Source organism: Balaenoptera musculus, chromosome 14 (genome assembly GCF_009873245.2).
Source record: "Balaenoptera musculus isolate JJ_BM4_2016_0621 chromosome 14, mBalMus1.pri.v3, whole genome shotgun sequence".
NCBI classification, from domain to species: Eukaryota; Metazoa; Chordata; class Mammalia; order Artiodactyla; family Balaenopteridae; genus Balaenoptera; species Balaenoptera musculus.
In genome coordinates this window covers 30,854,702-30,882,385 of record NC_045798.1, presented here as the reverse complement: position 1 = coordinate 30,882,385, position 27,684 = coordinate 30,854,702, and the positions used below count along the sequence as shown (strand labels likewise).

At 37.9% G+C, this 27,684-nt stretch overlaps 1 protein-coding gene across 5 annotated transcripts in view; it reads left to right on the top strand.

Annotated features, from left to right (window-relative positions):
* The window catches only part of TWSG1 (twisted gastrulation BMP signaling modulator 1), a 32,820-nt gene extending 6,675 nt beyond the window's left edge, over positions 1-26,145 (top strand). For 3 of the 5 annotated variants that reach the window (XM_036823729.1, XM_036823731.1, XM_036823730.1), the window contains exons 3-5: positions 12,874-12,973; positions 21,851-22,117; positions 23,602-26,145. In XM_036823729.1, coding sequence (XP_036679624.1) covers positions 12,874-12,973; positions 21,851-22,117; positions 23,602-23,783 — 549 coding nt within the window. In that variant the 3' untranslated portion in view covers positions 23,784-26,145. The remainder of the gene's footprint in view (positions 1-12,873; positions 12,974-21,850; positions 22,118-23,601) is intronic. The other 2 variants (XM_036823733.1, XM_036823732.1) reach the window with 2 other exon arrangements.
* Positions 26,146-27,684: the final 1,539 nt, after the last annotated feature.

Genomic DNA, 27,684 nt, shown 5'->3' with positions numbered 1-27,684 from the left:
ATTTGACTTTATTTATTGGAGTAGTTTTTGGTTTACAGCAAAATTGAGCAGAAAGTGCAGAAGGATCCCATATACTCCTTTCCCCTACAAATACCCACTGTTTCCCCTACTATTAACATCTTGCATTAGTTTGTACATTTGTTACAATTGATGGACCAATATTGACATACTATTATTAACTAAAGTCCACAATTTACATTAGGGTTCACGCTTTGTGTTCGACAGTTCTATGGATTTGAGAAATGTATAATGTCATATATCTGCCATTACAGTGTGACACAGAATTGTTTTGTTGCCCTAAAAATCCCCCGTGCTTCCACATGGCCTCCACATCCCCCACCGCATTTTACTGTCTATATAATTCTGCTGTTTCAATATGTTATACAGTTGGAGTTATACAGTATGTAGCCCTTCCAGGCTGGCTTCTTTCATTTAGCAGTATGCATTTATGGTTCCTGCATGTTTTTTTGTGGCTTGATAGCTTATTTCTTTATATTCCATTTTATGGGTGTATCACAGTTCGTTTATCTATTCACTCATTGAGGGACATCTTGATTACTTCCAAGTTTTGCAATAAGAATAAAGCTGCTACAAACATCCATGTGCAGGTTTTTGTGTGGACATAAAATTTCAACTCATTTGAGTAAATACCAAGGAGCACAATAGCTGGATCATATGCTGAGAGTATGTTTACTTTTGTAAGAAACTGCCAGACTATCTTCTAAAGTGGCTGCACGATTTTGCATTCCCACCAGCAGTGAGTGAGATTTCCTGTTGCTCCACATCCGCACCAGCATTTGCTGCTGTCAGTGTTTTGAATATTAGCTGTTTTAATTGGTGTATATTGGTATCTCATTGTTGTTTTAATTTGCAATTTCCTAATGACATGTTAAACTTTTTTTCATATGCTTTATTTGCCATCTGTATATCCTCTTTGGTGAGGTGTCTTTATGCCTTTTGCCCATTTTTAAATTGAGTTGTTCATTTTCTTCCTGTTGAGTTTTAAGAGTTCTTTGTATCTTTTGGATTTACAGTCCTTTATCGGATGTGTCTCTTGCAAATATTTTCTCCCTGTCTGTGGTTTGTCTTCTTGTTTTCTTTTTCTTAAAATTTTTTTTGATGTGGACCATTTTTAAAGTCTTTATTGAATTTGTTACAGTATTGCTTCTGTATTTTTATGTTAATGGTTTTTTGGCTGCAAGGCATGTGGGATCTTAGCTCCCCGACCAGGGATCGAACTCACACCCCCTGCATTGGAAGGCGAAGTCTTAACCACTGGACCTCCAGGCAAGTTCCCTGGCTTGTCTTCTTAATCTCTTGCCAGTGTCTTTTGCAGAGCAGAAGTTTTAAATTTTAGAAGTCCAACTTACCCATTTTTTCCTTTCATGGATTGTGCCTTTGGTATTGCCAGCTATGATTTTGATTGGGTTTATGTTGACTCTATAGATCAATTTGAGAATTATTGCCATGTTAACAGTATTAAGTCTTCTGATTCATGAGCAAGGAGTGTCTTTCCTTTTATTTAAATTTTTCTTTCATTTCTTTCAACAGTATTTTGTAGTGTTCAGCATACAGGTCTTATACTTCTTTTGTTAGATTTATTCATAGGTATTTTATTCTTTTTGATGTTGTTGTAAATGGAACTGTTTTCTTAATTTCATTTTCAGGTTGTTCATTGCTTGTATGTAGTGTCGTAAATCTTAAATCTGTTTTCACCTTATTCTGCTTTTTGGGAGAGTTCCTTGACTTTCCCTTTGAATCCTGTCTATTGAATTTTTAAATTTTAGCAATAACTTTAAAATTTTACTTCTTATTTTCTGCTCGTTAATTTTTCTTTTAACACTTTTACTTGTATTTGAATGCACTGTTTTCTCAGATATCCTGAGAATACTTACTGGAAGTTTTATTGATGGAGATGGAGGTGTGTCTCCCCCCCTCACCTCCCCATTCTGTTACGTGGATTTCTCTTTCTTCCAAGATTATTTTTTTCTTTCAATTTATATCTCTTTCATGCAGGAGGCTTTCCTCAAATGTATAGTGTTCCTTAGTTGTCCATTATAGTTAGGAATGAAGCATAAAAGCCTGACTGGGAGATTGTGTTTGTGGGGAGGGCTGACATACACAGACTGGAGGGTATCTCCTGAGGGACAGGGAAGCCCTCGATGCTGGAGTGTGTTTTCTGCTCTGAGGCTGATCATTTTCCTGCAGAGAAGTTTTTGGTTTGTTTGTTTTGAATGGCTGGTGTTCTTGCTGTGGTCGGGGTGGTGGTTGGTTGGTAGTTGCTTGGTTCTTGTCTTTGTGCCCTAGTGTGGGGGTTGCCTCTGTGGTCTGATAGAAACTTGAACTTTAGTGCCCTCTTTTATTCCTGTTCTCTTCAGTTGAGGAATAGATTGGCTATTGGCGTTTCATGTGCCAAGAACTGCCAGCTGGTGTCCTTAGGCCTCTTTAGTGCTTCTCTTAAAGGGGATCCCCAGAATTATATTCAAATTTGCAAATGTACTGTTTTCTAGGAGAAAAGTCCACAGCTTTCAGGAGGTTCTCAAAGTGGTTGATTGCCCTGAAAAGGTGAAGAATTGCTCGGGCTTTGTTTGCCATCACACTACTAAGTTATTAAAATTCCGCTTTCACGTTCAACAAAGTATGAGGCACGTTGACATTTTAGATGGCAATAATAGCTTTTCTCCTTAAACTTACAGAAAAACATGCACAGAAATGAAGGTGGGAGATAAGAACTTTAAGAAAGGCCATGCTATAGAAGTGTAAAGAAACTTCCCTCCTAAGAGGGAGTTTAGCTTTTCTTTTAGTTATTTGGTTTGAACAACATCTGTAGTGTTGAAATGCTGTACTGTGAGGATAAGTTAGAACATTTGTTTATGTCGAGCCCTCCGCAACTCATGAAGTAACTAAATATAAAACATTTTCCCTGGAAGCTCAGACTTGTGTAAATGTTTTTTACCAGCACAGTCATTCCTGCCTCTCCTACAAGTTGCTGCGTAGAAGGGTGGTCCCTACGTAAATATTTATTTTGTGCTTCTGACAGGAAAGAAATGTAATTTTAACATCAGGAAAGTAATATTGTCATCTTGGTGTGTTCCTTTGCTCATATAATGAGTGGTTGAGCTGTCCTCTTTCAGGGGAAAAATGGTAAAACAGGATTTTGCTTTTGATAAGATCTTTACTTGTTTTTTCTTCTGCTTTTGTGAAAAGAGCATTTAAAATTTGAATCAATATTATGCTTCTACGCCAGAAATCTCAAGACCCATTTTGTATTAAGAACTGAAAAACCGGGGCTTCCCTGGTGGTGCAGTGATTAGAATCCACCTGCCAATGCAGGGGACATGGGTTCAAACCCTGCTCCAGGAAGATCCCACATGCCGCAGAGCAACTAAGCCCGTGCGCCACAACTACTGAGCCTGTGCTCTAGAGCTCACGAGCCACAACTACTGAGCCCGCGTGCCACAACTACTGAAGCCTGCACGCCTAGAGCCCATGCTGTGCACACAACAAGAGAAGCCACTGCAATGAGAAGCCCACGCACTGCAACGAAGAGTAGCCCCCACTCGCCACAACTAGAGAAAGCCCGCACGCAGCCAACAAAGACCCAACGCAGCCAAAAATAAAAACAAATAAATAAATAAATTTATTTTTAAAAAACCAAAGATGAGGGGGACCTCCCTAGCAGTCCAGTGGTGAAGACTCTGTGCTTCCATTGCAGGGGGCACTGGTTCGATCCCTGATCGGGGAACTAAGATCCCACAAGTCATGTGCCATGGCCCCCCCCACCCAAAAAAGAAAACCAAAGATGAGGATTTCATTGGGACACTTGGAAGTTTTCAAATATAATTTTAATAGGGAGAATAGTAAAGTCCCTATTTACCCATCACTTAGCTTCACCGGTGGTCAGCATATGGCCGGTCCAGTCTCATCTCTACCTGCCCCTATGTCACCTCACCTGGATGACTTTAAAGAAATGCTTTGGGGTACTTTTGAAGTAAGTAGGATTAAAATTTGGTTACAAGGTTTATATAAGAAATGGGTGTTGTTTGATATATTTTGGTAGTTCATGTATATACATGAACTTGCATGCTGATATATTTAGCCAAAAGGATAAATTCTGTTTTCCGTATTTCACTTGTTTATATTATTTTCAAGGCAAAAGTTTGAATTTATAAAGAACATGATGATAAGATTTGGTTTAGATACTTCTGTTCCAAGTTTGAAAGTCTGTCTGATGTCCTCCTTAAAGAGTATTAATTTGTCAAAACAGATTTGTTGTAACTAACATAATTATGATTATGTTTATTGTTTTGAATAAAGGCTAATTGTTCGAGGGTGTGTTGTTTACATATTGGTTTTTAAATACCCATTTGACCTGTGTAAGGGCTGTGAAAATAGTATCAGCACAGGTACAGTCTAATGCCTTGTTGGTTACTGATGCTCATACAGTGTTCATTTTCATAATTACCTTTGTTCTTACATTCCTGGGGGTTTTAGGTCAAGATATTATAAACACTTATAGTTTGTTTGATTTAATATTTAAGAACATCAGTTTTTGTTTTTGAGTGTCTTATTTTTTTTATTGTATGAAATTAAACTGGATCTTCAGAAGTCCTACTACTTAAATTTAAAATGTTTACTTACCATTATAAAAATATTTTGTTCTCAAAGGAATCCACAAAATACATAGAAGTAGAAAAAGGAAACTAAATCATTTATAGTCCTGTTTTCTAGACACAGACTACTCTTAATATTTGATATAGTCCTTTTTAGGTTTTTATTCTATGTTTAGGTGATTTTTAACACCTAAACATAGAATAAAGGTTGTATATAATATATACAACTTTCACGTTCTGCATTTTTCACCAGCATTGTTTTATGTTTCTTTGTTTTAAAAAAAAAAGTATGTTAGTTTAGAGAAGTTTAGTTTTAGCTTGAAAGTAAAATAGAGAAATATATTTTCTGAACTATCTTCTGCACTGCTTTCTTTAATACCAGTTAACATTTATATAATGCTTCATGTTTTTCAGTTCAGATTTGTTAAAATAATAAATTTATGGACCACAGTGTACCATACTGGTCCTTCAGAGGTGAGATGAGGTATTCCCTAATCTCCCAAAGCATTTTTGTTGTCAGATTTATTGAGGTATAATTCACATACAATATATTTCACTCTTTTTAGGTGTACATTTATATGATTTTTGATAAATGTATGTTCATATAACCACTACCACAATCAAGATAGGGAATATTTTCATCACCCTTAAAAGTCCCTTCGTGCCCCTAGGGAGTCAAGACTAGCCTCCTCCCCAGCCTCAGTACTTCTCCACCACTGATTGATTTTTGTCCCTATAATTTCACCTTGTCCAGAATGTCTTAGAATCGTACATTGTGTAACCTTTTGTGCCTGGCTGACTTCTTTCAGTTATTATAATGCTTTTGAGATTGACCCATGTGGCTGCATGTCTCAGGGACTCCTTTCCTTGGTCTTGCTGAGTAGTACTCTGTTGTGTGGATGTACCCCATTTCTTCATCCATTCACTAGCTGATGGACGCGGCTTGTTTCCAGTTTTTGGTAATTATGAATGAAGTTATTTACTTCCATGTATAGATCTTTGTGTGGATGTATGTTTTCATTTCTCTTGATTAAATACCTAGGAGTAGGATTGCTGGATCACAAAGCATCTGAAAAGCTGAGATTTGGTGTTACATGCTGCAGTTTACAGGCCAGGACTTGAATCCAGATTCTGTAAATCCAAGTCATTTGCTGTCTGCTAGACTATAATGTTGTTTTCAATGGTGATATTTCCCTGTTTTAACAACATTGCTAACAAATCTCTCAGATTTTGGCAACAGTTAAAGAATGGAGATATTTATCAGCAACTTTACATCAGAATATAAATAAAAATTTCCCTCAAGTTATTAGTTTCCATCTCTGACCTGGAAATTTGGAAGTTTATAAAATAAATTTTAACTCTTAAAGTCTAGGCTTAGTCTTAGATGAATAATTACCGCCCCCCATTTATTTTGCATGGATTAAGATCTCACCAGAACCTTAGACGTATAGAGAACAAGATTTTCCATTAAAGTTGATTTAATAATTATATAAAATCTGTCTTCTGGCATTAAAAAATTGAAATTCTTTGTCATATTCAAGATTTTCAATAATACAAACGTAAAATACTTTTTTTAAAATTTATTTTTGGCTGTGTTGGGTCTTTGCTGCGCGTGGGCTTTCTCTAGTTGCAGCAAGCGGGGGCTGCTCTTTGTTGCGGTGCGCGGGCTTCTCATTGCGGTGGCTTCTCTTGTTGTGGAGCATGGGCTCTAGGCACGCAGGCTTCAGTAGTTGTGCCACTCGGGCTCAGTAGTTGTGCCTCGCAGGCTGTAGAGCACAGGCTCAGTAGTTGTGGCGCACGGGCTTAGTTGCTCCGCGGCATGTGGGATCTTCCTGGAGCAGGGTTTGAACCCGTGTCTCCTGCATTGGCAGACGGATTCCTAACCACTGTGCCACCAGGGAAGTCCCTTCATATAAGTTTTTAAAGCAAATTGCCAAATTATCTCTATAAATACTCATTCTGGTCAACATAGGATAGCTCAAATGTATAAATTTCTGTTTTCTATTTAGTATAAAGTTATAATTTTTTCCACCATAAATGTATTGAACGGTGTGATTACCACACTTGAAGAACATCTAGCGTGGTACTTCACGATCCACGTCACTCTGGCTCTGACACGTGGAAGCAGTGGTGGTGGGAGCAGCCCTGTGGCAGAAGGTCTGACGTCGGAGCCCAGTTGGGCTGGATCACTGACCCATCCCTTCCAGCCTTTCATCTTTACCAGGAGCAGTGCCCATACTTTCCCTGGGACTTCCAGACCAGGGAGGCAAATGATGCAATCATTAACTGGCCCAAGCAAAAAAAGAATTAAGTATTAAATCCCAACACACTGGTTTTGCAACTCTTGCCATTGATACTTATTTTACCTTTACAAACAATGATTAAACTTTGGCAGTAGCACTTGTAATTGTATTCAGGTACTGAGAGTGAAAGATACAATAGTGTCTTTGATTAAACAACCTGAAGGGTTAGCTAAGTTTAATTATGGGCTCATTCTCTCTAAGAAAGTAATAACTATAATTATTGAGATGCTAAATTAATAAGAAATAAGCTTTATATTTCTCATCTCAATGTTTAAAAAGCAGGAATAGCTACCCAAAACTGGGGTCAAATCTCAGCCACTTACTAATAGAATGATGTACAAATTCATCACCTTATATGAAAATGAAGATGAATAATACCTTGATAAAGGCTTTATGAGCTCCAGGATAATACATATAAAACACTGAGCACAGTGCCTGTTAATGTTACATAAAACCCACTTAGGAACTTTGGGGGAGACTGTGGCAGGAAATAAGTGGAGGCGCTGGATCCACCTCTCTTCTGTGAACGCTGTGTTTGCTTGAGATCCCACGTTCAGCCGACTGAGCAGTGCTCAAGGTTAGTCATAGGGAGGTTAGTGAATTACGTAAATAGCCAGTCCACACAGGAATCCCACATCTCAGCACAAGCCTCTTTCTAGTTAATACGGAAGACTTTGAAGTAATAGTGACATGGAATATAATAATGACGTTTCTGAAGGCGGTGATACAGAATGAGAACATGGACAAGCTGTGAAAGAGATGAAGTATTTAAGGCCTGCTTCTGAACTTTGGTACATAATATGTTCCATTATGCAGCCGTTATGTTATGTTGACAGATTTTTATTGATACAATAGGGAAATGCTTACTTTTTAAATCAGGAGAGTGCGCCATCATTATTTTGTTAGAAATGCATAGGAATTTACCGAAGTGGGAGGAACTTGGGTGTTTTTTCCTTCTACTCTGGTAGATTTTTTTCAAAGTCTTTTATGATTTAAAAACAAAAAAACTCTTAAAAATTTAAAGCATTCCTTTTATCTTGACTCTAACCTCTTTAGCAAAGCCTTTCTAGTTACAGAAGATTCATTTATGTTCTCATAAATAAAACACTAAAGTAAAGGTTTCTTTTTAAGGGTCCTGAAGAAAATATTCTACTTAATTTAAATGGAGTAATTTTTTATGTTTTTCTGTGATCCTTGATTCTTCATAGTTATGTTTTGGTGAGTTTTTTTTCTTTTGTATTTCCAGTACGTGACTTCAAAACACCTTAAAAATTTTTTTTATATTTAGAAACATTCTTCCCAACCATAGTTTGCTAGCTGTCAAAAAAATTAAAATATGTTTCCAAATGTGTTTATGACCAAACTTATTTAATAGTGTGATTCTGAAGTACACATAAAGTGAATAGAAAATAATGGATTTCTTGGGCTTCCCTTGTGGCGCAGTGGTTGAGAATCTGCCTGCCAATGCAGGGGACACGGGTTCGAGCCCTGGCCTGGGAGGATCCCACATGCCACGGAGCGACTAGGCCCGTGAGCCACAACTACTGAGCCTGCGCGTCTGGAGCCTGTGCTCCGCAACAAGAGAGGCCGCAACAGTGAGAGGCCCGCGCACCGCGATGAAGAGTGGCCCCCGCTTGCCGCAACTAGAGAAAGCCCTCGCACAGAAACGAAGACCCAATACAGCCATAAAGAAATTAAAAATAAATAAATAAATAAAGTGAATGTTTTAAAAAAAAAAAAAAAAAGAAAATAATGGATTTCTTGATGAGCTACACATGTGTTATAATTATTTACACGTAGAAATTCATTGTTTCCTTTCCTTTTTTGACTTTAGAACATAGAAACAAAGCAAATCATTTCCACTCGTTTTTGCTTTCTAGATTTGCAGTGAGGTTTTTGAGATCCGAAATGCCATATGTTAACTTTGCCTGTATATTATTTTTCTCCTGGAAAGTGAGAAGTTAAATGTGTAATACTGGCTAAAAAGTTCGTTTGAGGAGCTCGTTTTCATTATTTTCCAATCTCCTGGAAAGAATGCTCGCATGAGTTTTGAAGAATACAGATTATTTGATACATTTTGAAGCTTATTTACTCTCTGAAATTTCATAATTTATGAAATCAAATTGGCTTTATTAAGACAGATATTTCATTCTATTTTGTAGTAAGATGGAAAGAAAATATTAGTTAGCATTCAGCCAGTTTTAGCAGTAATTTTTACCAATGAAGTCTTAACCTGGATTTTTGTCTGTTTAATGGTATAGTAATAAAGCCTGTGTTTCAGTCATTTCTCCCTTGTCGCGGCTTCCTAGAGCTTCTCACTTTGTATTCTATCAGTAAATTAAAAGTCATTAAGCATGTTACTTCAGTGCATTGTTCTATCACACTGACATGTAAAAGTACAGGATAGGCATCTATTAAGAGGGTGTGACATACATTTAATCTTAAGGGGTAGATAATCAAGGCAAGTTCAAGTAACTTTTAATAGTCTGAGTTTTAACCTTCCATTAGTTAGCAGTCATCTGATGTTATCATCCACCCTTTCATTCCAGTTTAAAACACCTCACAAAAACCTGACAGTAAAAGGTAGAATGAATGCTTTAAAGACTCAGATTTCTCTAATGTCCATTAAATCGACATTCATTTTAAAATTATTTAGCATAATATACAGTAATTCATTTAACAGGCTACCATTTGAAAGCTGTGATAGGAAAAAGGAGAGATTTATTCTTTGAATAAGTTTGTTACTTTCCTAATATGTTTCTCCTGAGCTATGTAGATAATGTAAATATACACAAGTAAGATAGTAAAGGAATATTTTCTATGGATAATGTAAATTAAAATTTTAAAAAACTTTATTTCTGGTGACTAAGTTGCAACCTTTTTAAAACTTAAGAACAAAAAGTATCAATATCCTTAACTCTGATGGTGTTTTTTTAAAAATGTGTACTAAGAAAATGTTCTCTCACTCCAAAGATGACAGACAGATTTTTATGGAGAAACAAATCACAAAATACAGCTTTGGCAGCTCTGTTTTTCTAAATTTCCAAGTAAGTTTGAGTTTGTGTGAATCAGGCATCACCAGTTTTATGATGAAGCACCTGTACTTCTCAGGAAGGCCCTGCCCTTTTAGTCCCTCTCTTTCCATCAGGCCTAGCAAGGTTACTCAAGGTGTGCATTACATGCATGTGGCCTGAGTATAGAATTCCGTGGTACTAAAATATTATAATTTACATATATTAGGTCACAGCTATATACTGACATCAAACTAATGAATTAGAGCATAGCACAAGTGTTGATTCTTTTTTTTTTTTTTTTTTGCCATGCCACACAACTTGTGGGATTTTAGTTCCCTGACCAGTGATCAAACCTGGGCCCCCTGCAGTGGAAGTGTGGCGTCCTAACCACTGGACCACCAGGGAATTCCCAACAAGTGTTGATTCTTGAAAGTGCTGTGTAATTGTGTAATAGCTAGGGGACTTTTTGAGAAAAGGAATTAAATGTCAGTGTTGCTATATCTGATAAGGGGTTAATATCCAAAATATATAAAGAACTCATACAACTCAATAGCAAAAAAAAAAAGAATCCAATTTAAAAATGGGCAAAGGACCTAAATAGACATTTTTTCAAAGAAGATATTTGAATGGCTAACAGGTACATGAAAAGATGCTCAGTATTGTTAATCATCAGGAAAGTGCAAATCAAAACTACAGTGTGCTATCACATCACACCTGTTGGAATGGCCATGATGGCCATCATTAAAAAGATAAGAGATAGCAAGTGTGGGTAGGGATGTGGAGAGAAGGGAACCCTTGTGCACTGTTGGTGGGAATGTAAATTGGTGTAGCCACTGTGGAAAACATTTTGGAGGTTCCTCAAAAAATCAAAAATAGAACCATCACATGATCTGGCAATTCCACTTCTGGGGATATATTCAAAGGAAGCAAAAACCTAACTCCAAAAGGTATCTGCACCCCCATGTTCATAGCAGCATTACTTACAATAGCCAAAATATGGAAACAACCTAAGTTTCCATTGGTGGATAAAGAAGTTGTGGGAGGGAAGAGATATGGGAACATATGTATATGTATAACTGATTCACTTTGTTATAAAGCAGAAACTAACACACCATTGTAAAGCAATTATACTCCAATAAAGATGTTATAAATAAATAAATAAAAAGAAGTTGTGGTATATGTATATAATGGAATACTCTTCAACCATAAACAATGAGGAAATCCTACCATTTGCAACAATATGGATGGACCTTGAAGGAACTATGCCAAGTGAAATAAGAGCAAAAAAGCCCCAACAAACTCATGGAAAAGGATATCATACTTGTGGTTACCAGAAATGAGGTCATGGGGAGGGGGAATTGGAGGAAGGTGGTCAGCAGGTACAAACTTGCGGTTATAAGATAAATAAGTACTAGGGCTGTAATGTACCACATGATGACTGCAGTTACTACTACTACATGACGTATAGGAACGTCGTTAAGAGAGTAGATCCTAAGAGTTCTCATCACATGGAGAAATATTTTTTCTTTTCTTTTTATTTTATCTATATGAGATGGTGGATGTTAACTAAACCTACTGTAATCATTTCACAATAAATGTAAATCAAACCATCATGCTGTACACCTTAAACTTAGACAGTGATGTATGTCAATTATTTCTCACTGAAACTAGAAGAATATCAGTTTGCAAAAAATTGTCGTATTAGAATGATTGATTGTCTCCAGTCGTCTAGAAACATAATAAGATGAATTTAATAGGGATAAATATTATGTGCATGTTTAACTTTTTAAAAATATATATAATATCTCATCAACCAGGGAAAGCCAACTGAGCCGTGTGGCCACAGAATTTCCCTTTAGGTTGGGTTTGTTTAGCAGTGACTCTCTGGTGGCCAGGGGAGGGGCAGAGGGAAGGCTAAAGGAATTACCTTGAAGCTTCATGTACAAAGCAAGCCATGTTAATTAGTTTTCATGCAGTAACAAACCATCCCAAAGCTTCCTGACTTGAAACAATAACTGTTTGTTTTGCTCTTGTTTCTGTGGGTCAGCAATTTGGCCTCTATCAGCTGGGTGGGTTTTCTGGGCTCATTCTTGTGTCTGTTGTCAGCTGCTGGGTTGGTTGGAGGCTGGCCGAACTGGGATGGCTTCAGATGGACGGACTTGTCCACGTGGCCCTCTCCCAGACTTCACATGGCAGCTGGGCAAAGTTCTAAGAGAAGGAGTGGAAACACTCCAGACCTCTTGAGGCCCAGACTCAGCACTGACACTAAATCACTTCCACCAAATTCTGTTGGTCAGAGCAAGTTTCAAGATCACTTCCATTCAAGAGGTCTGGAAATAGACCCTGTCTCTTGATCAGAGGAGCTGCAAAGAGGGTGACATGGGGAGGGGAAGAATCACTGCCTTCTTTATAAACAGACTGCCACACCAAGCACACTGTTTTAATATATTGTAGATCAATGAAAATAGTTTTTAAAACATGCTTTTATTCATACTTTACATTTTGAGAAACCACAATTCCCGCTACAAGTCGGCTGGCCATGCATTTAGATTAATTTGGACAGTGAATCTAATAGCTGGAAAGTAAGTTTTGTTCTTATGCTGAATTATTCGTTGAGGTAGTATGGGGGGTAAAGTTATGGGTTATAAAGTAAAATGTTTTCATTTTGTTTCAAAATAAGATAAAAGGATCCAAAATGCGTTTTCTGAATGTGTCCAAAAGAAAATCTAAATCTACTTAGATCTAGTAGTACTTAATTCTAAATCTATCTACCCTGTAGATATTTATGTTCCTACAAATAGTTAATGATGTTGAATAAAAAAATTGTGCCAAGAGTAAATTACTATAAATGCAAATATTATGGAGTTTTTTTGCTGCAGAAAATTAACAATTTTAAATATAGTTATTTGGAATTTAAAATGTGAACATCTGTCTCATTTCTAGGAGCTCTGCCAGTGCCGACCTGGAGAAGGAAATTGTTCCTGCTGCAAGGAGTGTATGCTGTGTCTCGGGACCCTTTGGGATGAGTGCTGTGACTGCGTTGGTAAGTTGACATACAGTAAAGTTTCTTAATATTTCATATCACAGAATCCTTGACTTTAAGAGACTTTAAATAATATAAATGGATTTTTTGTGCCTAGACTAAGGTTTGTATAAGATACTGTAGGTGAATAGAACAATGTATTATTGCATTTGCTTGTATTTAATAGTATTTACATGTATATATATATTTGTATTTTTATAGAAAAGGTCTGGGAGGAAATTAAAAGCTCTTATTCTTGGGAAGTAGGAGTGGAGGAACAAACAGGGTTTTTTTACTTTTTCATTTTTATACTGTTGATATATATATGTTTTTAAAAGCCATGCAAATTAAATTAGATTAATTAATTTATTTTTTTTAATGAGAGGGGTCAGGGAGGGGGTGGTTCCGGGGGGAGTCGGGCTTGGCAGAGAACAGAGTTGTTTGTTTGTTTGTTTTTCTTTTGTCTGCGCATGTGGGATCTTAGTCCCCGACCAGGGATTGAACCCGTGCCCCCTGCAGTGGAAGTGTGGAGTCTTAACCACTGGACTGCCAGGGAAATACCCTGCTGATATTTTTTTATAAGAAGTATGTGGTATTGTCACAAGTAAAAATAGGTACTTAGCATAATAAAAATAGACTATCTTCATTTATATACGACTTCATTACAAAGATCCTTGAGAAACCAAAAGCTGTTTTAAGGGCTTTCTGAGGAACAGTCTCTAAGATGTATTACGTAAAAAAAAAAAGCAAGGTGCAAGAGTGTGTTTATAGAACGCTATCATTTGTGTTTTGGAAAGAAAACTTACGTGGGCAGACTGTTGCTGGGAGAAACGCTCATCCTCTCTCTGACCAGTTAACTCTTTAATCCTTTAAAACTGCAGTTCAGCTGTCCCCTTTTCTCAGAATCCTTCCTCATTTGACTGAGATAGGATCCTCTGTGCTATAAAGAGAATCTGTTTCTCTTTTCTGATTTTCTCTTAAGAGTAACAGCCGTACCTCATTTCATCTTTGCTGTCCAGCATATTCCTCAAATCCTGTGGTTTTTAGATCCTGGATCTCTACCCTCAGGCTTTGTTTTGGGTATGTGTGTGTTTGTTTTGTTTTTACTTCTCCAGATGTACACAAAAATAGAGAGCACAGTGAACTGCTGTGTACCTGCGCCCCAGCATCAAGGCCATACCTGTTCCAACCATCATCTGTCTATGTGTCTGTCCCTGCCTTTTTTGGTTGGATGACTATAAAGTAAATAAATAGTTTTACTACAACTCCAAACTACTTTAGTTATTCATCTCAAAAAAAGAGTAAATTTCCTTACATAACACAATGTCAGTAACACATGATTAACATGATTAACAGTACTTCCTCAGCATCTAACACCCGGTCCTACTCAGATTGCCCTAGTTGTCTAAAGGTTGTTTATAGTTGTTTTAGTCAAAGCAAGATCCAACAGAGTCCACTTAGTATATTTGATTGTTAGATTTCTTTTATTGTTCCTCCTCCCCTCATCACCTTTTAAAATTCCATTGACTTGTTGTAGGAACTAGTGAGTTGTGATGGAAAACATGCCACTTTCTGGATTTGGCTGATTGCTTCCTGTGGTTATTTAACTTGTTACCCTGTCCTCTCTATCTCCTGTAGACTGGAAGTTAGATCTAAAGGCTGATTGGACTCAGGTTTAGTTTTGGGAGGTGGGGTGCAGTGTACAGTGTCCCCATTAATAATATCTAATCGTCCCGCTTTTAGTGTTGCTAAAATTGGTGTGTGGGTTCAGATGGCGAAGGTTTGATGACTTCATGGTGAGTCCCCACCAGTCCTTCACCCAGTGGTTCCACCCATGGTTTTTTTATATATTTGGCGTTTTAATCAGTTGTTGTCATTATTATTATTTTTTGCTCAAATTGTCCCATCTTTGGTTAGTAGGAGCCTCTTCAACTTGGCTCTTGAGTCCTTTTGACATGACTTCTGTCATCTTTGTTGGTTTCAGACAGGATGTCCCGGGCTCATCTTATAAATATACATCATATACATTTATATTTGTTGTACAAAACATTCATTTGTTTCATAAAACATTAATGCTTCTTGTTTTTTCTTTTTTCTTAATTGAATGTTCTGGAATTTCTTCCACATTAACATCATTTTTTGGTAGCTACCTAGAGTCCTGTTGTTGGCAGTAACACTTCATATACTCATTCATCCCTAGGTGGACATGTAGTTGCTTCCAGTCTTTTACCATTACAAATAATAGTATGATGAATAACCTCGTATAGATAGTCAGTTCTGTTTAATATTGCTAAATGTTGTCAAATTCTCCTTCCAAAGGGGTTTATCGTTTGCATTCCCACCAATGAGGCACATCTCTTCATCTCCACTGGTATCACCCTAGACCAAGCCTCCAGCAGATTTTGACTGGACTTGGGAACACTGTATTTTGATGGATTTTGAACTTCTTCCACTCTCCTTCAGAAACTCCAACTCCTTTAAAACACATTTTATTGGATTTTTCCATCTCTTATCCCTCCTTTTGCCTGTTATCTTTGTATCCTCAGTCACTTCCCCCTCATTTATTAATAGCTTCAGTACCTGAATCAACGTCTCACTTCCACCACTAGACCCACTGCCCCTTTCGACAGTTCCAGTGTGCGCATTGAAGATCTACCCTGGCCTTTTGTTCCTAGGCCTCCTTAGTGATGATGGTTTTTTAAATCCACCCCACTGTCAGTTACCCAACCCATAGGTCAGTGCTTAATTCCCCTCTTTCCTCATATCTGACATCCAATTCAAACCAAACGATCCTCTATTGCACTTTTAAAATATGACGTGTGAGAGGCACATTTTAAAGATGTAATAGGGGAGCAATCAAACAAGATAGGGCAGAAGACCAAGAAAGAGAAAAACATGGGTTGAAGGAAACAATAGCTTTAACCAGGAGTTAAGGATGGTTGTAGGATGATAACTGTTCTTTCATAAGATGGTCAGTCAGGTGCAGCCATAGAGGAGACACAGGAGAAGCTGAGGAGACTGCTTTCATCATGCTCCCAGGTCTCAGGGAGGGGTCACTGCGTGCCACGCAGGGTCACAGGGGAGGCACCAGGTTTTGGTCAAGTGGGAAAGATAGGAGCGGAGGAAAGTGCTGGCAGTCTTCGTTTGGGATTTCTGCAGGAAAGGCAGGGTGGGGCAGAGCAAGCAGTGTAGAAGTGGCTAGTCTGAATAATTTTAGTGGACTCTTAAGCTGTAGGGGTGGTCCCTAGTTGTCTGGTACATGGCTCCAGGATGGTGAAGGCAGAGGAATATATTGCCTCCTGGGGTGTACTGGCCAGAGAGAGGAGGTCTGGCTCTGCATTGGTTAGTTTGCTGGATCCAAGAATTGCCTACCCCAGGAGGGGCAGGCTCTCTCCCACCAGAAAGGCTTTTTCTGTATTATACAGGAGATTTAAAGCATCAACGATTCAGAGACCTAGGAGACAACTAGCCTGACCAAAGCAAGAAGTGAGGGTTCTGAGGGGCTTATCTCTGAGAAGAAACTGAGTTCCATAGGATATCAAGCATGTACTTGAGAAGCAGAATGACTTTTCAAGATATGCTGAAAGTTTATGTATGGTCCTCAAGAAAAGAAAATTCCAAGCATAGAAATTCCAAGAAAAAACAAAAGTTCAAAAGAAAATATTAGTCCATAAAGGAATTAAATATAGCAGTTCGTTTTCTATTATGAAAATTTTCACACATACACAGAAGTGGAGAGAATAGCATGATGATTCCTATATACCTGTCACCTACTTAAGCAGTTGTCAAGAATATGCCATCTTTGTTTCATCTATCCTTTTTCATTCCTTTCTCTTTCTTTGTGTGAACGTGTTTAAAAAGCAGGTAACATTGTGGTAACCTAAATGGGAGGAGAGTCCAAAAGGGAGGGGATATCCGTATGTGTATGGCTGATTCATTTTGTTGTGCAGTGGAGGCCAACACAACACTGTAAAGCAACCATACTCCAATAAAAATTAATTTAAAAGAAAAAGCAAGTTAGAAACAGTAAATAATTTTTACTCCTGCATTTTTCAATATCAATCTCTGAATACAGACACTTGCCTTTTTAATCATAATGCCTTATGACACCTAACAAAATTAACAATAATTTCTTTGTTTAATCTAAAATTCAGTTCATGATCACGTTTCTTCTGATTTCTCAAAAGTGTGTGTATAATTGATTTGTTCAAGTGGATCCAGACAAGGTCCTTGTGTTATATCTGGTTGCTGCGTCTGAGTCCTCCTTTAATCCAGACTGGCCCCCTCTTTTTTTTCTCATGCCATTTGACATACTGAAGAAACAGTATCAGTTTTCCTGTAGAATATCCCACATTCAGGATTTGACTGCTTCCTTGAGATACCATTTAACTTGTTCCTTTCTCCATATTTCCAGTAATTTGGAGGTAATTATGAAAGTTTGGTTAGATTCAGGTTTAATCATTTTTTGCCAAGAAGACCTCATAGGTAATGCTATATGAAAGGTAGCATGGTTTTCAATATTTTATGGAGTTCAAAGAAAAGTTCATTTCATCTTGAAATTAGAAATATTTTCCTTTGGTAGTGTGACATTGGACAAGGAAATTCTATCACAGTATCTGTTCTGCAGTCAGCATTGTTCATGGGGTCATGTGAAGGTAGCTGCTGTTTGCTGGTTTTCAACGTTCAGAATCAGTGTTTAATAAGACAAGAAGATTTCATTATGCATAGGCAAGAGAATGTGTAATAGTTATAAAATTTGTTGATGTCACAGGAGAAATTGGGTAGGGAAAGTGGAAATGGCAACAGTATCCTTATCTGCAAATGAGGGAATTAAGCAATGTGGAATAAAAGTGAGAAGTTTAAGTGTATTTAAGATTACAGAAAAAACAAATTATAGTATTAGAATAATATAATTATTAGAAATATGGGAGAGAGATGGGGTTAGTATAAATGAACTTAATCTTCATTTTTCATGTAAGAAGATTAATAGGCAATGTCTAAGGTTGTTTTTACTGCTACTTATAAATTAATCATTTTTACTTAAATTCTTGTAGCAGTAACCACCAGAGAAACTTAGAACAGACTTCAAAAGTAGCTGTGTATGGGGAGTGCAATTGTGGGTGCGAGGAGTGGGATGGGGGTGGGAGGAGGGGAAAGGAATGCTCTTTTCATTGTAAGCTCCTCTGGACTCTGTTGTTGCTGTCTAACCAGCACACTAAAAGAAAGGAGTAACTCTTTTTCCCCTTAGTCTTTTTTTTTTTAATTTTCGGCTCAAGGGATACTTGTGTTTGTTTTTTTAAATTAATTAATTAATTTATTTATTTTTGGCTGTGTTGGGTCTTCGTTTCTGTGCGTGGGCTTTCTCTAGTTGCGGCAAGCGGGGGCCACTCTTCATCGCAGTGCGCGGGCCTCTCACTCTCGCGGCCTCTCTTGTTGCGGAGCATAGGCTCCAGGCGCGCAGGCTCAGTAGCCGTGGCTCATGGGCCCAGCTGCTCCGCAGCATGTGGGATCCTCCCAGACCAGCGCTCGAACCCGTGTCCCCTGCATTGGCAGGCGGATTCTCAACCACTGCACCACCAGGGAAGCCCTCCCCTTAGTCTTAATTTCTACCCTTAAAATGTGGTTTCATTGAGTAAACTCTAACTTGACATATCCTTAGTTTTCAAGTGTATGATGAAACAGGTCAGATTTATAAAAGAATTAAGCACAGATTTTAAAACCCCTTCGTATTTAGTTGTTGTAGACCAAGAACACGATAGTCATGAATTCTGGCTCACTGAAAGAAGTTGCATCGGGATTCTGGGCACTTAAAGGATTTGAGATGCTTGCCTTTTCAGTTGTTGCCATTTGTTTCCTGGATTTTGGCCTCCCAGGCTGTCATGTGCAGAGCCAATTTCTTGAAGAATTTTAGTATAATTATTATGTAAATTTTGGTAGTGAAACAATGTCACAAAGGAACAAACTTTCTCAAGAAAATGATCATGAAGAGAAATGAGAGCTCCCAAAATAAACTTTATAGTCAACTAAACAAAAGCTCCCTAACAACGATGATAAACTTCGGGGTAGTGGTGAGATGCTTCCCAGAAAGCTTTTACTAACTGGTTTAAATTATGGGTGGTTAGTAACTACAACCAGAAAGTGATCCATTTTACATAGTGAAAATGGACAACTAAAGAATTTCCACAAAATTGAAAAGGTTACTTTTCCTGAGCAGGATAACTCCCACACTTCATTCCAAGAGCAGATTCCGTGGTTCACCACGCTTGAAAGAATGCAGAATCTGAAGAGTGCTTTAGTGTGGAAATAGAAGCAGAATCCGCTTGCCTAGGAGAACCTCTAGTGATGACCTCTGGACAAGAGCCTAATTAAAAAGAGAAGATAGGGGCTTCCCTGGTGGCGCAGTGGTTGAGAATCCGCCTGCCAATGCAGGGCACACGGGTTCGAGCCCTGGTCTGGGAGGATCCCACATGCCGCGGAGCGGCTGGGCCCGTGAGCCACAATTACTGAGCCTGCGCGTCTGGAGCCTGTGCTCTGCAGCAGGAGAGGCCGCGGTGGTGAGAGGCCCGCGCACTGCGATGAGGAGTGGCCCCCGCTTGCCACGGCTGGAGAGGGCCCTCGCACAGAAACGAAGACCCAACACAGCCATAAATAAATAAATAAATAAAATTTAAAAAAAAAAAAAAAAAAAAAAAAAAAGAAGATAGATAAAAATTTTATAATGATGCCATGGAAACATATTACCTAGGAACTGTTTACTTCATGCTTCCTGGTTTTAATGCAGTGTATTGAGATTTAAATGAAAAATGCTTTTGGCCTAAGTTTGTTAAATGCACAAAACTCCAAAAAAGTTTTTTTCTTTTTTTTTTTTTTTTTAATGTAATGGAATCCCTGGACATGAGCACTGAAGTTTTTTCAAAGCCTCAGTAGATGTTGAGTTTAGCTCTTCTAACAGTTGGACTCAGTTCTTCACCCTTTCCTCTCTAATTACGAGTTTTTATTCATTATAGAGTCTGGCAGAAGAATATATTATGTATGTTTGCATAAAATAAGTATTCTAAGTATTATTTGCTTTTCAGTGGCACTTAAAGATTATTTCTAGAATGTGATTATTAGAGCAGTGGACACAAAATCAGGCTGAATCATAATCTTGTCTCTAATCCTAGATTATATAACATTGGACAAATTATTTAACTTATCTCGGCCTTTTTCCTTTTATGAATAAAGGAGTCTGATTTGACCATTGAATCCATGATTCTCTCACACAATCTAAATCATAAAAGTTCAGGTATATTGAAAGATATTACAAATGGTATGCACAACCTTGTTATCCTCAGCTCTTGCCTTGTTCCTTAAACTAACAAAATGTGGAACACACATGAGATAGTTTTTCCTTTTCCCTAAATTTATAAAGTACAGGAATTTATAAATTTGGTATAACTTTTCAAACTTTTAATCTGAGGAAAAAGAAAAACTTCATATTAGACCTAATAGTTGCTAAACAAAAATGAAACATAATTTAGCTTTTAAAAGTGAAATGTTCACAAAAGGAAATCCAGAGGGTTCTGTTTCAGTTATTATTGCTAGTAAGCAACCTACCCCAAAACATAGTGGTTTAAAACAGTAGTAATCATTTAGTTAGCTCACAAACCTGCATTTTGGGTGGGGTTCTTTGGGGTACCTCCTTTCTGCTCCACACAATGTCAACCGGGACAGCTCGAAGACTGGGGCTCATTAAACATTTCCACAGCTCTCTCCTTTATAGAAAAACTCCTTGGAAAAGTTTTCTATAGTGACTAATTCTCTTCTGCTATTTTCTCTTTTAAAAATAATTTTTTAAAATAATTCATTTTGAAACAACTTCAAATGTAGAGAAAATTTGCCAGAAGGGTAAAAAGACTCCCCAGTTATTAACATTTTATTGCATTTGCTCCGTTGCTTGGTACCTCTGGCTCTCGCCCTCTCCCTCCCCCCCCCCCCCGCCCAACACAGACACACACTTGCACACTCATGGGCACACACTCCCATGAGACTCTTTCTTTGAAACTTTAGAAAGCAAGCTTTACACATGATGTCCCATCACTATTAAGCAACCTTGATCTCCTGGGCACATTGGTGTCTGCCAGATTTTTCCATATTAAAGTCGCCGTTAACCCCTTTGTAATTGATCAGTATTTTGTAGAGTTTTCCAAGAGTACATCAGTATGTTCCTCATCCAACCTCTACCCACCAGCCTTAGCATCCAGTGACGACTCCCATCTGATCAAACACCTCTATGACGATTGCCAAATGGTGCTTTACTCTTTCCTTCATTTCGTCTACATTTTTCCTTTGGCACTCTGCTAAAAGGAAGAGCTTTCCCTTCTCCTCCATTTTTTTATTCTTTTATTTATAATATAAGGACTCATCAATACCTATTTTATTCATAGGGTGGTAATCCATTACTATCGCTATTTATTTTAATGTTAAAATTGTCAGTTTGGCCAGTGGGAGCCCCTTCAGGTTGCCTCCTGTGTTGTTTTGACATGTTCCATCATTCATTGATCACTTCCTTACTTTCTGGCTCAGAAAGGTGTTCCAGGGTCATTTCAGACGTTCCCTAACCCAGCCCTGGAGTCAGTCTTTCCCCCAAGGAGCTCTGTTCCTCTTAGCCAAGGACAGGTATTTAGAAAACAAGATCTGGGCACTTGGTGTGCTCAGTGCTACTAGGGTGTCATTGCCTCTAGGCCCTCTCAGCAAAAAACCTAGGAAGGTATCTATGTACAGTGTTAGAAGACACCTGATTTTAATATGTTGGAGCTTGGATTGCAAGGCAGTACCTAAGAATATCTCATGACATTTCAATCAGTGAGAAAAAGAAATTTTATTCTCTTTGCCTTCCTCGCCACCCCCACCCCCCAGGTATGTGTAATCCTCGCAACTACAGTGACACGCCTCCAACTTCAAAGAGCACAGTGGAGGAGCTTCATGAACCCATCCCTTCTCTCTTCCGGGCACTCACAGAAGGAGACACTCAGTTGAACTGGAACATTGTTTCCTTCCCTGTTGCAGAAGAACTTTCACATCATGAGAATCTTGTTTCATTTTTAGAAACCGTGAACCAGCCACACCACCAAAATGTGTCTGTTCCCAGCAATAATGTTCATGCACCTTATTCCAGTGACAAAGGTAACTGCCAAAGTTGGTTTTTTCTCTCTTGCCCCCCTCACTTTCTGTGTGGTCTGTGAAGCCTATATTAACATTATCTTTTAGAGTAGCTTTTTGGTTTTGAGTGTGTATAGTCTTACGTAAGTTCTGGACTTTAATAACCCCAATCCCTGAGTAAACAAGGAGTTGTTCTCAAAACCCCTTCAGACTTTCGGCGATAGAAGTTCTGTTGGAAAATAGATAACCAGGGTCTAATTTTGATATTTATTTGCATTATGCTTTCATTGTTCTTTTCATGAGATAGCAACAAGGCTGCTTACCTTATGCAGAATTGTTCATCGTCAGGTAACATCCAGAGTGTCCTAGAAGGTAAGATTTCTATAATAGCATTAGTGCCACGAATGATGCCAGGTCATCAGCTGAATTTGTTAATGAGCAAGTTGGTATTACATTCACCTCATTTCCAGGTGTAACCTTACCCCAGGCAGTGCTCTGCAAATGAGTGCTGTTGGTCAGAAGGGAAACTCAATGAGAGAGTGACGTGTACAACTTGGAGAAGCATGTTAAAGAACATTTATTAGTGAGCACAGGTCATACCTTAACTTTGGAATGTAAAAAAGACATGTAATTTTCATAAAGTCTGTGATGTTTTCAAATTAAAGGCTCCACACAATTTCACTGTGGAAGAATAAGACAATTTTGAATATTGCAGTTATTTCTTAAAATATGAGATGAGTTATATATAAACAGTATAATTTGTGCTTTTTTATTTGGCTTTTTTGTTGTGCCCTCCATTACAACCCTGTCTATAAAGTCGTATGAACTTTGGCCATCAATAGTAAAAGCAAAACAGCTTTTGTTAATGAAGAGTAAGAATCCTTATTTCCTCTCAGGTTAAAGTACTTTATAAGACAAATTATAAATCTTGGGAAACATCAGAAATGTACCGAAATGTGTTTGCTACCACTTTCCCATTATTAAAATGTAAATAATCAACATGCTAGATATTAAATAATTCATAAATTTTTCTCAAAGGTTATTCAAATTCATGAACCAATAAGCAGGAAGCTAATTCCTGGGAACACCACCCAGGATAATTTCTAATAGCTCATGCTGAATTGTGCCACATTGCTAATCACATTGCATCATTTGAATTACTTTATTTTATTGTAAATTCTCAGTATAAATTTAGAACAGTGTTTTTCAAACTTGTTTTAGCTGAAGAATTCTCTCCTTATGGAAATCTTATCAGAAATGCCCAGATCAAAGTCTGAAATCTGAGGAAGTGGTGAAGGAAGCCCTTTGTGTCTGAGCTGGAGTAGGAAACTCCCTTCTCAATGTGATTAACAGATGTGATCTTTTTTCCCACACCTCACCTGTTGTCCTGGGCAGACTAGCAGCAAGAGAGCTAAGATAAATAACTGTTAATAATATTCAGCTAAGTGTTAAAGCCTTTCCTGCTTTTCCTATTTATTGTGCTAAAATCTTAATCTTTTATTTTTCAGAACACATGTGTACTGTGGTTTATTTTGATGACTGCATGTCCATACATCAGTGTAAAATATCCTGCGAGTCCATGGGGGCATCCAAATATCGCTGGTTCCATAACGCCTGCTGTGAGTGCATTGGTCCAGAGTGTATCGACTATGGTAGTAAAACTGTCAAATGTATGAACTGCATGTTTTAAAGAAGGAAATGGTATGCACACCAAAGCAATTTAGTCAAGGGTATGAAAAGCTATTCAGTGATGTCTACTAGTTGCATCTGAATGCCAGCAGGTTAGGAAGATGTGAAGAGTTTGGATTGAGTTACTTCTGAAGTATGACAAATCCGGGATTGTGTTAAATTATGATTATAACTGCTCTTATTGATCTTACTGCCCGCTGCTAGCGATAAGCCCTTTCTTCTAAACACATGTACAGCTTTGATCACGTGAGAAGCAAGTGCATAGAGAACACCTTGAGAGAGGAGAGGTTTCTAACACAAAGCCTGGTGTCATTTTTTTGTCACATTCCAGAAGCCTTTTGTGTCGAAGGTTTACAACATGTTAACATAAGTTATGATTTCTTCATTGTACTACTCCTAGGACACTGAGTTTTTAGAGTTGTTTGCCATTTTTCACTGTGCCTGGTATTATTTACCTGTTCTATAAGTAGTGTAGATATTCAAATATATTACCCTGTGTTCTCACCAAAAAATCACCATAAAAAGCTTAATTTCAAACCTCTTTATGTTGGTTTTAGAAGGTAAACGCTTACTGTTTTTACACTTTAAACCTCTTCCATAGCCGAATCCACCCTACGCTACACATACCGACAAAGCTATAGGGGAAGTTTCTCCTCCTCCTCCATCCCCAGCCCAAAGTACTGCTGTAGGTAATGATGAAGCATCTTTACCAAGAATTGCAGGGCACACCTATGAGGCTTTGTGAAATACACTGCTAGGGTAAATAGGAAGGGAGAGCTTTCCTCTGACTTAAGGTACCAGCTTAAAGAGCTCCAGGAATGGGAAACCACTGCCAACCGACCTCCAGGGAAATTTTATGGAAATGGCAGGGCTGTGCTAGCTGGACAGTGAGGATGGGCCTGCTCAGCCCTAGCGCCACGTTCTCCAGTGGACGGGTGGTTGGAGAGGATAAAGCAGAGAATTCCAGATATGAACGGGGAGGGTTGAAAATGCCCGGTATTCTAATGGAAGCAAACTTAAAACTACTTACATTCATTATGTTGTTATTTTGTAATCTTTCCTTTAGGTTTGTATATGGATCAGGTGTTCTTGTCAAACAAGGGTTATCACACAGTAGGAGGTTAAGACTGTGAACTGCCGCCCACCCCCGCAAAATTCCCTGTTCAAGATGACATTAACTCTAAACACACTTCAGAACATTTGGGCAGCTTTTTATATAATGTTTCAATGAAGATAAGTTTAAATAGTATGTGCCCTTCGTGGTAATAAAATCTCCATCTTCAAGCATGAACCTGCAACATACATATTTATATTCAGAGACTCTTAGCTTTACAAAATTATTAATTTCTCAAATAGTACGTATTTGAATTCTAAGTAACTTTTTAGGAATACCTCTTTGTATATCTAAATACTGTAGTATATAAAAATAGATAATGCTCTTTGTATTCATTATCTGGACAATGGTTAGTTACAAGATCATATGTAATATTATGATTAACTATCGTAAAATGTAAAGACTTGATACCTTTTCTGCTCTTTCAGATAACTCTAATGAACACTCAAGGTACTTTAGCCTTTTAAAAAGTTGAAATTTAGCTCATGGATATATTTTTTGGATGGGAAAACATTGGGATGTCCTTTTCTTACTTTTACCTAGAATGCCTTTTTTTACGAGTGCCTTGAAAACAAACATTAGCTCCCTTTCTTCATTAATACCTATAAAACTGAAGGTTTTCTTGAATTTAAGAGAAAATTTTGAGAAATCTGCAGCCAGCTGCTTCATTTCAACTTTGCTGTTTTTCAGAGTCATTTATACTTAGGAATAGAGGAATGCTTTTGTGTTTATTGACAACATACTTAATGTTTCCATAAATATGTCAACAGACTTTTTTAAACTGCATTTATCTTCCTTTTTAGGTGTTCATTATTAAATTTTAGAATGTAATATCTCTCATTGGGAGAATAATTTCTTGAACCATGTTATGTTTTAACTGATTTTTCTTTCCTCTATTTCTCCAAATAGAAATTATCCCTAAATATAATGGTAAGTTGTATATTCAAATTTTACTTAACTTTTTGGCTTATGAAGGGGTTAAAAGAAAGTGTTCACCTAAACGATTCCATTTCCAATTCTATAATGTACTTCAGGTTTTGAATAACAATATTTTTACAAATGAAAAGTATAACATTTGGGAAACTGATAGCCCCACTAAAATTTAGACCTTCTATTACCATTCCAAGCACAGTTCACTTCTATACTGAAGCTCTGATTAAAAAAAAAAAAAAATTAATCAAAAGTTAGGTTACCTTTGTTTATAACTGGATCCAAAACATTAAATCTTAAATCTGTAGGTATTATAAAAGCCATATACAAAAGGTTCTTTCCTCTAGTAAGACATGTCCTTGCTTGTTGGTTTTCCTGTCTCCCCCATAACATCTAATTATTACTGAAACTGTACTCATAACAGTGGCACCAAATCAAATGATAATTCAAATGCAATGTCTTTGTTTACAGAGATGCTATAAAAGAGAGGCCTTCATTTAGAAATATGATTTCTAAAGTTTCAGAAAACAAAATTGATAAAATGTTAGAATATTTGAATAACTATTTATAAATCAGAATAACATCAAAACGGAGAAAAGAAACTAAGACTTCTGAAAAATGAGGTAAATATAAATAAGCCACATATTTAAAGTTTGTTTTTAATGAAATCTTCGTTGAAGATTTTTTAATCTATTCTGCATTCCCAAGACTTTATTGTATTTTACATGATCTATAACATATAAAATTATGTATTTTTTTCTTTGGTTGTTCCTATAAACAAAAAAGTATTTTAATAAAAAATTAAAATGAGTGTGCCATGTTTTTGTTAGCTTCAGCATAACAAACCAAAATAAGTTTGCTGTTTCTGCCTAGTGAGGTGATTGTTCAAGGGATCAGCCGAGGCACGCCTCCTCTCTGGACGTCCCCACAGAGTCTGCTGAAACAAAGAATCTTTCACAGTTTGCTCTCTGCTTTTTCATGGGCTTTATTCCAATATGGGGAAACCTTTGAAATGAAATACGTACCTTCTCCTTGCTTGCTCTGTGGGCCTTGTGATGCCAGCCAGCCTCACGAGAACTTCCTGGTGGTGGAAGGAGTCACTGAGAGAACAAGGTGGGAAGAGACTCCTGGCCCTTCCGCACTGACTCTCAAAGGGCAGTGTTACTGGAATTGAGAGCCCTCAGCTGTACACTTGTGAAATCAGTGTTATTTCACAGAATCACGTTTTGACAGCCTAGTGGAGGGGGAATCTGGAGAGGGGAAAATTCGAGAGGACAGGTTACCCACCTGAGTGACTTCAGGGATGATGGACCTGAGGGGTAGATTAGTTTCAAGAACGATAGTTCATTTGATTCGGAAAGATGTTCTTTCCGAATGGCAGGCAGTCGTGTGGAGCCGAGGGGAGAGAGGGTCAGAGTTGGGGGTGGAGGGTGTCTCTGAGCTTGAGGAGTCAGCAGGGGCCAGGCCGCGGGCAGGCTGGTGCCCATGCCCGTCAGCTCCACCCCCGGCGTTTTAGTCCATGGAGCCGGTGGGCACACCCGCAGCCTGTGGCTTAGGAGTTAACGGCTTTGAGCCCTTAGAGATTTTTCCTAACCAACAGAAAATAAATTCATTTTACATCTTTTTATTTTGAAGTCTGTGCTGGAAGGATGGAGGCAGCAACAGCTGCAAGGTCTGGCTTGTGAGATGAGAACCCTCAGTGCAGAAGCAAAGACAGAAGAGACCTCTGCCCTCCCACGGGCGTGCTGTGACTCGCAGAAGGAAGCTGGAAAAGTGCAGAAATGCCCTCATTTGACTGAAGGTAGCACGAAAGTTAGACACAGTCACCACTGCAGTATCTTTACAGCAGAAAGGATTA